This window comes from Homarus americanus, unplaced genomic scaffold (genome assembly GCF_018991925.1).
Source record: "Homarus americanus isolate GMGI-L3 unplaced genomic scaffold, GMGI_Hamer_2.0 scaffold51476, whole genome shotgun sequence".
Lineage (NCBI taxonomy): Eukaryota > Metazoa > Arthropoda > Malacostraca > Decapoda > Nephropidae > Homarus > Homarus americanus.
Window position 1 is genome coordinate 2,290,950 of NW_024736148.1, and position 14,329 is coordinate 2,305,278.

Consider the following 14,329-nt stretch of genomic DNA (forward strand, 5'->3'; position numbering starts at 1 on the left):
AATCCTCAGCGAACCAGAAAGCGTCAACCATCTCCCTATAAACCATCCACCAATCAGAATTGTCTCAAAAAGAAAGTCCTTTAAAACTGTAACCAATAAGAACGTTAAAACTACATCCCCTCTACCTGCTACCAATGAGAAGGCCTAAATGACTTCCCCTTAACCTAATAATGACTCGCCTCCAGCTTTACCATTTTTAGTTTCAACCAATCAAGGGGCTTCGATCATATTTAAGTCTACCAATAAAAAAACTTCTCACACAGCTACTCAAGACTTCTACCCAATTGGGAAACTCTTGAGACTTTAAACCAATCAGGAAGACCCCCCAAACGAATTTCCACCAATCAGGAACCCCCCCCCCTCCTCCACCCAACATATTCCCTCGACGTTACACCAATCAGGAGGCCCCAGCCACATCCTCTTGGTTTTCTACCTGCTGAAGCAGAGACATGCAGGAGGTCTATTGGATTTCACGTCGTAATAACGTTAACAGTAGGGAGAGGAATGAGGGAAGGTAGGAGGAGAGACGCAAGGAGATAAATGGGTAGACAAGTAAAAGTGGAAGGAAAATGGGAAAGAGAAAGGTGAAGAAATGGGAGAAAGAAAAGAGGAAAGGGAAGAAAGGAAAAAGGAGAAAGAAAAGAGGAAAGGGGGAGAAAGAAAAGAGGAAAGGGGGAGAAAGAAAAAAGAAAGGGGGGGAAGGGGAAGGAAGAAAGGAGAAAATGGTCAAAAGAAATAGGGAGGAAAGTTAGGGTGACATAGAAAGATGGGAAAAAAAGGATAAATGCACCACAAAGGTAAATCAAGATAAAGGTGATGACGCTACAACAACGAGCACTTGGACTGGAGTCTTTTGAACCTAACATGGCCGCCAAATAATGAAATCCCATAAATAAATAAATATTGGAGAGAGAGAGAGAGAACCAATACTCACTGAGGGCCGCCATAGAAGAGATCAAAATCCCTAAATTCGAGTCTGATCCGCTGTTCCCTACGACCTATGAACTTGTAGTAACAGGTGATGTTCTTGGGATAGGCGCCAGGGTAAGTGAGGGTCATGAACTGGCCATTCTTCTTCAGGTCAGAGTGGATGACGTAGCCGCAGAGTGTATCCGGCACCAGGTCACCCACCATGTACTTGGCTGTGGGAAGGAAGAACGTGTTTGTTACCGTAGAGAGAGAGAGAGAGAGAGAGAGAGAGAGAGAGAGAGAGAGAGAGAGAGAGAGAGAGAGAGAGAATATGTTTGAAGGAATAAAACAGAAAACATTGACAATATTTTACAACCCATGTTTACAGAGAGAGAGAGAGAGAGAGAGAGAGAGAGAGAGAGAGAGAGAGAGAGAATCGTTCACTCACAATCGTTGAAGAACTTGTATTTGCCGATGAAGAGTTCAGACGTGGTGTTCAAGAGGTCGGTGTAGAAGCTGATGACGATGGTGGTATAGAGAGAGACACGCAGCCTAGGTGAGATACCGCCACAGTACCGACCTCCAAACGGCGTCGTCAGGAGGTCCACCTTCTTAGGGTCCTTAATTTCCGTGTAGATGTCCAGGTACTCGTGGCTGCACCTGTCCCACGGCAATACACGGACACACGTTAACAGGTGTTGTGGGGCTTGTTTTGACACATGTGGCGAGGCAGTTGTGGATTTTAACAGGTGTAGGGTGATGTGGTGAATCAGCAAGTGTTTGGAGTTTAACATAAGTATGGAAGGTGAACAGGTGTGGTATTTGAAGTATATCTGGAGGTTTAACAGATGTGGCTTTGAAGTATATTTGGAGGTTTAGCAGATGTGGCGTTTGAAGTATATTTGGAGGTTTAGCAGATGTGGCTTTGAAGTATATCTGGAGATTTAACAGGTGTGGCTTTGAAGTATATTTGGAGGTTTAGCAGTAAATTTCAGGGTGTATTCTAAGACACTGTCAATATGAGAAAATGTCTGAAACCACAGTTACCTCACCTACAGGACTTGAAAGGTGAGGTAATAACAGTGGGGTGGGAGGGGAACAGCCGTGGATTTTTTTTATGTAATATGCGCATAACTCTGTAATAAATTTGCCTTATTGCAATAAAATATCAAAATTTACTGTAATATGGCAACTGTATAGCATTCTCACACAAATCTCTACGACTGTTATTTCCCTCCCACCTCACTACTATTACCTTTTCAAGTGCTGCAGGTGAGGAAACTGTGTGAATTCAGACTTTTCTCATCAACTGTGTCTTAGAATTGTCCTAGGAATACAGTCTATAATTTAATGCACGTATTTGAGAATCAGACTGTATTTGGAGGTTTAGCAGATATGGCATTGAAGAAAACTCCCGAGTACAGGTGTGTAGATTTAAATAGTGTAGTGATGTAGTTTAACAGGTATGTTGTGGCAGTATAGTACAGGAGTAGAGAAACAACAAGTGTGGCAGGATACATATATACGTCAGCCAGTACAGGTGTCATCTTAAACACGGCGTCACTGCTAAGCGCGAAGTTAAGATACAAGTAAATGACGTCCCATGAATCGCTAATTTATGTTCGCATTACGGCAATTAGACAGGTATTTGCGCCAAGTTGGAATATACCAATTCACGCAATTTCGCCAAATACTAGCAATAGCACCTCACTAATATGACATTTATTTCAAAATCTCGCCAATTCATAAAATACCGCCAAATTTAAAAACATTTCTGAATGACAAAACTGCAAGAAAAAAAATAGGAAGAAATAAGATAGACAAAGGAAAATAATTAACCACGAGAAACTGGTAATCGTAATAGTAATATATTGTAACGTCAACGGCAAGTTATAGAAATATTAGGCAATGCATCATTACATCAACTGAGAATACTACAATATGTGAAGTTAGTGAAGCACAGGTATATATCAACACCATTACGTTGAAGTTAGTGAAGCGCAGGAATACAATGACATCACGTAAATACTGTATGTTGTGTATATGAGGTAGAAATATGTATGTTTTATCCCCTAAGAAGGTAAATATATGATCTATATATCTATAATTTTGAGAGACAATCATGAAGTATATACCTGTAGATTATAATTTATGTTCTAACAATATTTTTTTTAATGAACATCAATTTGTCGCAATAATACAGTATAAATTACCTCAAAACAATTTTTAGAGGGATAAAATACAATAAAACATTCCAGGTGAAAATGCTAGAAAATATTAAAAAATGCATTGAAACATTTTCATTCCAAAAGCTGAAAACATGCCGTAAAAATAATGACCAAAATTTACCATGCTGGAAGAAGCTCGAAATTTAAACGTACAATCTGAAGTTCAAAATTGTCATGCAATAAATGTGCAGAATTAAACTTGCAAAATAATAATAAAATAGTTGAAAAATAAGCTTGTAGTAATTAAAATTTATACTTGCAATAGAATGTTTACTTACCGTGTATCTCCAGGCGTATAATAAGGTCAACCGTAACAATAAATTTCCCGAACAAAAACTGTTTATTAAAACTCAAATATTACTCAAAAATATATACGAATAAATGTGAATAGTGTGTTGTAGTGGATTCCTCCCCTACAAGCACCGAACCTTCTCGAATCCCCAGCCTACGCCTCCAGCGCCGCCCACGGAGCGGGGGTCAACTAACTACCCACGCCTTATAAGGCCTGACACCGCTGTGACCAGCCTCTTTCTACTCAGTGCCACCAGCAAGCAACGCTTCCTCCTCCGCGCTTCCCGCCAGCGACCTTGGCGTCCCACAAGCCGCGTGTCCCTCCTCTGGGCACCCTCACCACCCAGCTCTCTCTACACAACACTTATTACCATGCTACCTACCCAGCAACAAGCTGCATTGTACATCCAATACAATATGTATACAGTGAGCACATTGTGAGTTTCCTTTCTCCATCCCATCCTGAGTGTGAACCAATATCTCATACCCCTACAGTGTTGTGTAAACGACGAACGCAAAAGAATACAACTTAGTGTGAGAGGACGAATGACAGATTGACAGGTAACTACATTGGAAGTTAATACTGAATAATACAAAGAAGAACTCTGAATTTTCTTTATTACAATGTATTTTAACGTCAGGATATTATAATAATGAAACGTTTCGGTATCTTGTTTATTCTAATATGCAAAGTATTAAACAAAACACTATTTAAGTATCATTTACAAGCGTTCATTTCTCCATCCACTTATTAATATCTGAATAACAGAATGCAAATATTATTTTTTTAATATTCACCTTTTTGACATTTTTCACAATATAATAATAAAACTAAGGATCTTTTTTGCCTCCAGGAAATATAGGTAAATTTTCCCATTTTTCTTATACAGTACACGAAAAACTCTTTTAGGACAAACTAAGCAACTCAACAGAAATTATTAGTTATTTTTTTTCGATATCGGCAAGTAGTTCTTGGAGGTGGAAGGTGAGGCGACCAACTGGGCATCCCACACTAAACACGCAGAAGAAAAGTGGAAGATAAGAATTTAATAAATCACAGAAACAACGAAGAAAATATGAGGTAGTGAGGAGTGTTAAAAAGAAAGAAAAATGGGCAAAGGAGGTGTGTGTGTGTGTGTGTGGAAGAGGGTTCAGGGCTACAGTGTGTGGATGAGGGTTTAGGGCTACAGTGTGTGGAGGAGGATTCAGGGCTGCAGAGGAAAGATGACATCCCAGGGGGTCTCGTCACCCAAATAAATCCTCACGTAGGGCGCCTCTGAGAATACCTCGTCTCACTCCTACAGCTCACAGTGTCAGGCATGGGGTTAGGTTATCATTGCATTAGGTTAGGTTAGCGTTGCGTTAGGTTAAGTTAGCTTTGGATTTGGGTGATTTTTCTTAAGGTGAGGTAATCTAAAGGGGCTTATCTTCACGTAATCCTCCGTACGCTATGATCAAAACACCTTAACCTGATCCAAACGCTTAAATAACACAATGTATCTCTCTTAATTAATTGTTGATGATTACGATACGTATTTACTAACTTAAACTACCTGCTATAGGAACTCAGTGGTTGATGCGCAGTAATATTTATAACTACCAATAAATGCTCAAGAAAATTCGGGAATATTTACAAGTCTAATCCGGACACGACAACTGGTCCAAACACCTCAGAAAATGGTATGTTTAAAATAACATTACCGTATTCAAGTAAACATTCGTAAGTCCAAAACTGTCTCCGAACATAAGAGTAAGTTCATAAACACAATTACAGGGTATATTTCGATAGGCCAATTTAATATAAATGAACAAATACAAATTCCGTAAAACTACCAAAAAAATAGAATTAATGTGAAAATTCTGGAAGTGTAGGTAATTCTATGCATGGAATCCAAAACGTTTTAGCTTGGGAGTATTTTTTCTTCAGCATCGTCTTACTCTATCTAGGCTTCCAGTAACTAAACTAACTCTGGTGGGTAATAGGTTTAATAACAAGGAACATAACGCAATCATTCCCATATTAAAGGAAGGGAATTTGAAACACATGAAGATTAGATACCCTAGTTTAATTTACCTGAAGATTAACCACCCCAAAGCTACCTGGGGTTTAGGATAGGATGGTCAAGCTTCAAGAGAAATAACCTCGGTTGTCTAGTCTTTAAGTGATCGGGAAATTTATACTAAATCAATGAAGTTTAGAGACCTCAGGTGTGAGGGCATAATTAGCATTGATCCTTAGATACAGTTATGGTTGAAATTCCCTTGACACTTTTGACAATATCTGTAACGAGGTATAGGGATTTCAACGTGTATTTTGTCATATTTTTCCTGTTAGTCTCACAGTTCAGAGTAACAAGCAGCGTTCACAGGCAATGAGCTAACAACATCTATGACCCTCAGTGCCAAGTGTCGAGAGAATTTTGGTCACAACTGTACATACTTGTGGGAGTTTTACCCTTGACCACACACTAAGATAACCCAGAGGCTAAACCTATCGTGGTATTTGCGTCACACTATAGGTCTACTTAACCCATTAAATGTTGTATAAACCACCTAAACTATTACGGTGACAAGTAACACTGACTAATAAGTATCGTTTATTTAGAATTATCCAAGCAACAGCCACCATCCGAACACATGGCTAACACCTCTATCCTTAGCAGTGCTATAATAATTATTATCATTACTTTATACTTAATTTCTTACTATTTAAATATTTTGGGATATACTATTTAATTAATTATAATCCAAGGTGCAGCTTTTATCGTGGCTTAATGCTCGTTTGTCCTAATTCGGAACACACCCTCCATGTTAGCGCGGCCTTGACTGTTTCCGCTGTGCCCACTTGCAGTATTAGGGAGCGTCCATCCATATAAATATATTGGTATTGGTCTTGTAACCTCTGCCCCGCCCGCCCACCTTGTACCGGCAACTGAAGAAGACACGAGTGTCATCAATGTTGTATATGTGAAGTTTAAGTGTCCTTTTAATAAATATTTACCAATTCCAAAAATAGAAATAAACGTCTATTCATCACTGGATCATCTGAAAATTAGCCTCCTTGATTTATTTCACCTGATGATTAACCACCCTAACGCTACACGGAGGGTTAGGTTTAGCAGTAGGTTACGTGAAGTTAGTGTTATTAGGTGAGGTTAGGTTATGTTAGGTTATGCTAGCGTTAGGATGTTTAATCATTAGGTGAAATGGGCTGGGGCTAATCATTAAAGGTGTGTAATTAGAGATATGATGATCCTTTATCACGATAATACAACCTTGAGGTAATGACACCAGTTGTTTGTGACAGCTGAATATGCATCCTCTATTTACCTCTTTAATGGTGATTGTATTTATCGAAAAATCTTTAACTATGTATTTATCCTTTACGGGTGATAATCATAAAAATTAAAGTTACTAATAAGAGGAGGTTATTTTTTATATAATATTTAACATGTACTGTACAAGTTTCGACCTGCACATTATCAACGATGTTCCACCACTATCTCAGTCAGAATGCAAAATTTAACATATAAGTATATCGCAGTAAATTACTAGATATATAATAAAAAAATAACACATGCTTGTTTATATCTAAAATGACGAGCCAAACTGTACTATTTCTAGCCATAAAATCTTAACATTATTGCCTAAAAATTATTTCAACCCTTTCACCCGTGGGATGCACGATGGCTCACTGGCTTGCTCTAGAGGCCAGTTGGTTTAACAAAGCGAGTCTACTTCCACCAAGCAATATCATGCAACAGTAAAGACGAAAATGCAAGCTAATTACACGATGCAGTAAACAAAAACAATGCCATGCACATAGCGAGGTAAACAAAATAGACAGACATAGACAGACATAAACAACGTACACAGCTAAAACGTGTAAATCGGCGGTGCTTCTACGTGTATGGCGACGCTGATGCACACAGGAAATTACGATACCAATACACGCAAGTATTGGAGGATACCAACAACACACAGCTAAGAGGCAGTACCAATGTTTCCAGTTAGATCCAATGCCTACAGGTGAGGAACAGTACCAGTGTCTACAGGTGAGGGACAGTACCAATGTCTATAGGTGAGGGACAGTACCAATGTCTACAGGTGAGGGACAGTACCAGTGTCTACAGGTGAGGGACAGTACCAATGTCTATAGGTGAGGGACAGTACCAATGTCTATAGGTGAGGGACAGTACCAATGTCTACAGGTGAAGGAAGTACCAATGTTTATAGGTGAGGGACAGTACCAATGTCTACAGGTGAGGGACAGTACCAATGTTACAGGTTAGGGGCAATACCAATGTTTACAAGTTAGGGAGAATATCAATGTTTACAAATTAGGGACAGTAGTACCAATGTTTACAAGTAAGTGACAGAACCAATGTTTACAAGTTAAGGACAGTACCAATGTTTAGGTGAGGAACAATCAATGTTTACAGGTGAGATAATATTTTAAGTACCACTGCATACAACATTGGTGCAGTAGTCATATAAACTGATGAAAGAGTTCCATTGTATGCAAAAGAGCACCACTAAGGCACACTGTAAATGGACAAAAATACTAGGGCAGGTACCATTGCAAAAAATACAGAGGTACCATTGGAAAAAATTAGAGGTACCATTGGACAAAATTACATAGGTAATACAAGACAAAAGTACAGGGCAGATACCATTTGACAAAACTATAGATATAATTGGACAAAATTACAGCAGTACCAATGGACAAGACTACAGGGCAGGTACCACTGGACAAAACTACATAGAAGGAACCACTGAACAAAACTACAGGGCAGGTACCATTGGACAAAACTACAGAGCAGGTACCATTGGAGAATACTACAGGACAGGTACCATTGGACAAAACTACAAGACATGTTACAACTGTCCAAGGCTCAGCTTCAAGGGTGGGGGTGTGGGAGGAGGGGGTGGAGAAGGAGGGGAGTGGAGTAGTAGGAGGGGTAAAAGGAGGGGAAGTGGAAGGGGAGTGGAGTAGGGGTAGAAGGAGGGGGGGAGTGGGAGAGAAGGTGGGGGGGGGGGGTGACTCATGTACTCCAACAATGCAGTAATAAGCACAAGGCAGTAATATTATACACCTCGTAATACTCAATAACAATACCGTACTAAACGTTCACTCGGATAGGTCAGGTCAGGTCAGGTCAGGTCATTAACACTACATTAAACACGAACTATGTCACTAAGATCATTGAGTGGTAATAAAAACTGAAGAGGTCACCATGAATTAAAATATACTTTAAGATAATTCAATATAATAAGTTAGGAGTTATGGGTAAGAAATCTAGTTATAAAATACTGTCAAACGTGAGATAAAATACACCAAAAATATTTGAATAAGGAAGATACAGAAATAGAGGAACAGAAAGAGAGAACTAAAAAAAAACACAAAGAAAATGCCACGATGAACTTGATGCAGTCTACACTGTAAAGCCGAAGAAGAAAACGAAAAAAATAATGTAAAAATACGAAATTATATGGAATGTGGACAAACTATGGCATATACAGGTACAAATTTATACAGTATATCACCGGTTTCAGACAACGGATAGAGGGCTGGATGTGGTCAGTTTATCAGAGCTTGATTATATACAAATAATTATATGTGTATATATATATGCAAATAAAAAAAAAAAATGTAATGAAGGATAACCAATTAGTTTGGGGGTTTTAAAATGCACTTTTAATCAGTAAGTAAGGTTATGTAGAGAGAATGCAGGTTAGTACAGGGGCTGACGTAGATCTCTACTCACGACGGGTTCATTCCGAGAGTTGATCCGCTGAGATGGGGACAAAGACGAAGCGAGTCAAGCTGGTGGTACGGCTTACACACCTGACTACACACCTGACTACACACCTGGCTATAAACCAGACTACACACCTGACTATAAATCAGACTACACACCTAGCTATAAACCAGACTATACACCTGACTATATATCAGACTACACACCTGGCTATAAACCAGACTACACACCTGGCTATACAAACGACTATAAAAAAACACCCAATTACACACCTGACAATACCTCAGAAAACCCACCTGGATATACACCTGGCTATATACCTGATGACACACTAGGATATCTAGCTACACACCTGACTATATATTTGTGACTACACACCTGACACTCCTGCACTGCACAGCTGACAACTTGAATAAAGGCATATGTGGCTAGCTCATATCTCCCTGTCTCTATGATTATCAGATTATTTACACACCTGGTTATGACATGTGACTTACATCACTTACGTCGATTGAGTCAAGACACGTGTGACTGCCTCTTCAATATATACCTACCGCCATATCCTAACACACATGACTTCTGCTTCACTAATTACAATCCTATTACACACCTGAACTCTTGTAACACATCTCACTAGCGTCTTGCCTCATAACTGACTATTTTCTACCTCATATATAACTGGCTTTCTAATGATACATCACTACACATGTGATTTAAGTTTCTATCTATACTATTTCCCTATACATACCTGGCAATATCCTACCTCGCTTCACATCTGCCTAACACCTTATAATATACCTAGTTACCTCCCTACACACCTGACTGCTAATTATTTCCACACCTGACTCTGGCATCTCTTAATACATCTAACGATACTTAATACACCCATATAATTATATATGAAACAACACATACTACTATATTGACTTTGAATACTACGCTGCGTTTTCTATAGTAAATAACATATATTAACACCTGAGTGACCTCTATAGTTCCGGATTGGACTTGGAATGATGATAGTCACATATACTTGGGTCACACCTGACTAACTTACACATTAAGATAAATTGATAGAAAATAGATAAACAATAGATAAAACGGCCTAAAAAAAAACACCTAATTTTTTTTTAATTTTACCGATAATCGGGATTTTGTTTTCAGGTAAAGTTTAACCAACGTGTAAACTTCTATTTCACACACCAAAATTTATACCACTTTGTATTGTTCACACACACACACACACACACACACACACACACACACACACACACTGTAAATTTGTAACTAACTCAAATTAATTTACTTTTGAATACACTGTGTTTGTCGGTCATAAACGAAGTATGCCTGTACCGAAAGAGCACACACACACACACACACACACACACACACACACACACACACACACACACACACACACTAATATATCAGAACAATAATAAATAAAATCTACAAGAGTTGGTAACAAACTTTATAAACCCTAAATAAACATCTAGTAATACAAACACAATGTATATATATATAAATCTAAGTTGAATTTATACCAGAAATGACCAAAAAATCTCATAAAATTAAAAATAGGTCAAAAATAATATATAACAATAAAGTAACAGATATAAAATGTATGAAGCATCACAGGTATGTATCAACAGGTGTTCTTGATCTCATTATACTACACAAAGTGGTCAATATTGTACTGGTGTGAACTCCCTGCCGGTATACCATGTTAAGTGACCCAGTTTAATACCGGAGTAGATTACCTTTACACTGACTAACCTACCTCAAAACACATACAAGTTAACATAACCAAACAGGTAAATAAAATAATTAACATAGGTAAATTAACATACCCAGTAATCACCTTAAATAATTGAAAAGAGTAATTAATATAGGTTTAGTCCTGCAAGGTAAATTAACCTAGAACTACGAATTACCTTAAAGTAGATAGATTTTGACAGGTAAGAAGGCAGAAGACGTCTTTACCTGGTCACCCTCAACACACTACACTCTGGCTTTCACTCACATGTATTAACTGATTTAACACAAAATAATAATATCTCCACCAAGAACACTACACTGACACATCCCCACCACTCCTACACCCACACACTACACTGACACATCCCTACCACTCCTGCAGCCACACACTACACTGACACATCCCGGCCACTCCTACAGCCACACACTACACTGACACATCCCCACCACTCCTACAGCCACACACTACACTGACACATCCCATCCCTACCACTCCTACAGCCACACACTACACTGACACATCCCTACCACTCCTGCAGCCACACACTACACTGACACATCCCTACCACTCCTACAGCCACACACTACACTAACACATCCCTACCACTCCTACACCCACACACTACACTGACACATCCCTACCACTCCTGCAGCCACACACTACACTGACACATCCCTACCACTCCTGCAGCCACACACTATACTGACTCAATGTTAGTATAATTAGTTCATTATCTGGAAAACTAATGAGTGCATTCTTATAGCTGTTAATTATTATCAAGGTGAGGAGACACATCCCCACCACCCCTGGCCACACACACTACACTAACACATCCCTACCACTCCTACACCCACACACTACACTGACACACATCCCTACCACCCCTGCAGCCACACACACCACACTGACACACATCCCTACCACTCCTGCAGCCACACACTACACTGACACATCCCTACCACTCCTACAGCCACACACTACACTAACACATCCCTACCACTCCTACAGCCACACACTACACTGACACATCCCTACCACTCCTGCAGCCACACACTACACTGACACATCCCTACCACTCCTACAGCCACACACTACACTAACACATCCCTACCACTCCTACACCCACACACTACACTGACACATCCCTACCACTCCTGCAGCCACACACTACACTGACACATCCCTACCACTCCTGCAGCCACACACTATACTGACTCAATGTTAGTATAATTAGTTCATTATCTGGAAAACTAATGAGTGCATTCTTATAGCTGTTAATTATTATCAAGGTGAGGAGATAAAAGTAATTAAAACTTATATCATTCGCGAGTAATTTAAGCATTTGTTTTTGTCATTAATCGATTATGTTTTAAAGAAAATATATATGAACAAAATCAAAAGAAAATTAATACAGCATAATGATAAAATACGGGACACATTAATAACACAGTGAACTAATGGGGAAAAAAATCACCTAACCACATACAGTTTATTTTTCAGTCTCCATCATTTTTTTTTTTTTTTTTTTTTTTTGAGAGACTTAACACTAGGGCAATCATCAGTGCACCATTGAGGATGCAATACGTCCACATCACAAGAACATATAATTAGGTATCTTTGCAGGCGCGCGCACACACACACCTGCCTCACACACACACACACACACACACACACACACACACACACACACACACACACACACACACACACACACACACACACACACACACCATGCAGTTCCCTGGACAAGCTTGAGGCCACTACAGGGGTGGTAGGTCTAGGCTACAGCAACAGTGTTATGGGTCACACTGGCTCAGGTGTGAGGGTGTGTAGAGAAAGACACACACACAAGCGCGCCATCTATGTGCACACTGACAAGCTAAATTGCAAATCTTAAAATATTTTATATGTGAAGATTGTAAGTTAGTTATTTTTGTTATCAGTGAGTGACGGGGCTAATTGATGAATCTTTATGTCTTATTTTAGCGTAACTTGGAAATTATTAGAAAACAATATTAACATATCTACTGTTTTGTTGTTCCTTTAATTTATATTTAGAAAAGATCTGGCGTATTAATATGTTCAGGACCTGGTCATTATATATATATATATATATATATATATATATATATATATATATATATATATATATATATATATATATATATATATATATATATATATATATATATATATATATATATATATATATATATATATATATATATATATCAGTTATACCATAAGTCAGTTCATTAGTCTACGTCTACTTCAAAATTATAATATTTACTAGTTAACTTTCACATTTGGGCCATCATTAATTAACCTTTCGTTATAAGAAGCACAAAACACATGACGCAATTAACAAATCAACCACAATCACATTACACTGATGCAGAACAGCTCATCCATAGTGAGGTAAAGTAGAGCAAAATAAAAAGAGGGGGGCAGGTAGGTGAAGACAAGAAGAGGTAGTACTTACTCAGGCGGCGTGCCTCTCAAGTTGAACTTATTGAACTGGAGCTCAACCTTCTCCCCCGGGGCCGCCATGAAGGTGTAGATACACTGGCGGCTGTGACCTTCAGGGTTAAGTAATTCCGGCGCCTCGAACTCTCCCTCCCCTTGACCATTCTCGCTACTCACGATTTTCCGGTCACACTCTAAAGAGAACGAAGGTGGAGTTGGAGGGTAAACTTGGTTAACATATACTTATATTAGTTTATCTCAAACTGCAATAGTTCACTTGGTATATGAAGTATTTGATGTTTAAGTTTATTCATCACTGTTTCATAAAGTGTTAAGGGTATACAATGTTTACGTCTAAGTGAAGTTAATAGTTTGTTCTGAAGTTTTACTGCTTGCATTTAGTGATGAATGTGTGTTAAAAATTATAAACATATATATATATATATATATATATATATATATATATATATATATATATATATTATATATATATATTATATATATATTATATATATATATATATATATATATATATATATATATATATATATATATATATATGGTGTGGAATATTGTTGTTTAGTTTATCCTTACGTTATCTCTAATCAGATTTTTAGATTGAATTTTCAACGCTGTGACTGAGACAGCATGCGACTTGCTCAGTGAGTGTGGCGAGCACCCACAGCAGTGCTCTTCCCAGCCGTAGTGTTGCCCCATGACACTAACTCAAGACTACATTCAATTTATGTAATTAATTATCTAACTCACACAAATACATATACATATTTTTGTTTTTCTAAATTCAAACTCACTTGTCCTTTAACAAATTCGTTTGATTCTTTAAGTGTACGTTCGTGTGTCTGTGTTTCTTGTAAGCGTATATGGACAATTTTACCCGTGATAATGACCTTAACTAA

General features: G+C 38.3%; 1 protein-coding gene across 18 annotated transcripts in view; it reads right to left on the minus strand.

Moving 5' to 3' along the window:
* LOC121872040 (cubilin-like) overlaps positions 1-14,329 on the minus strand; it is a 205,740-nt gene that overhangs the window by 34,762 nt on the left and 156,649 nt on the right. For 17 of the 18 annotated variants that reach the window (XM_042374701.1, XM_042374702.1, XM_042374698.1 and 14 more), the window contains 4 exons: positions 13,429-13,606; positions 9,197-9,223; positions 1,358-1,569; positions 935-1,142 (listed from right to left, as the gene is read on the minus strand). In XM_042374701.1, coding sequence (XP_042230635.1) covers positions 935-1,142; positions 1,358-1,569; positions 9,197-9,223; positions 13,429-13,606 — 625 coding nt within the window. The remainder of the gene's footprint in view (positions 1-934; positions 1,143-1,357; positions 1,570-9,196; positions 9,224-13,428; positions 13,607-14,329) is intronic. The other variant, XM_042374695.1, reaches the window with a different exon arrangement.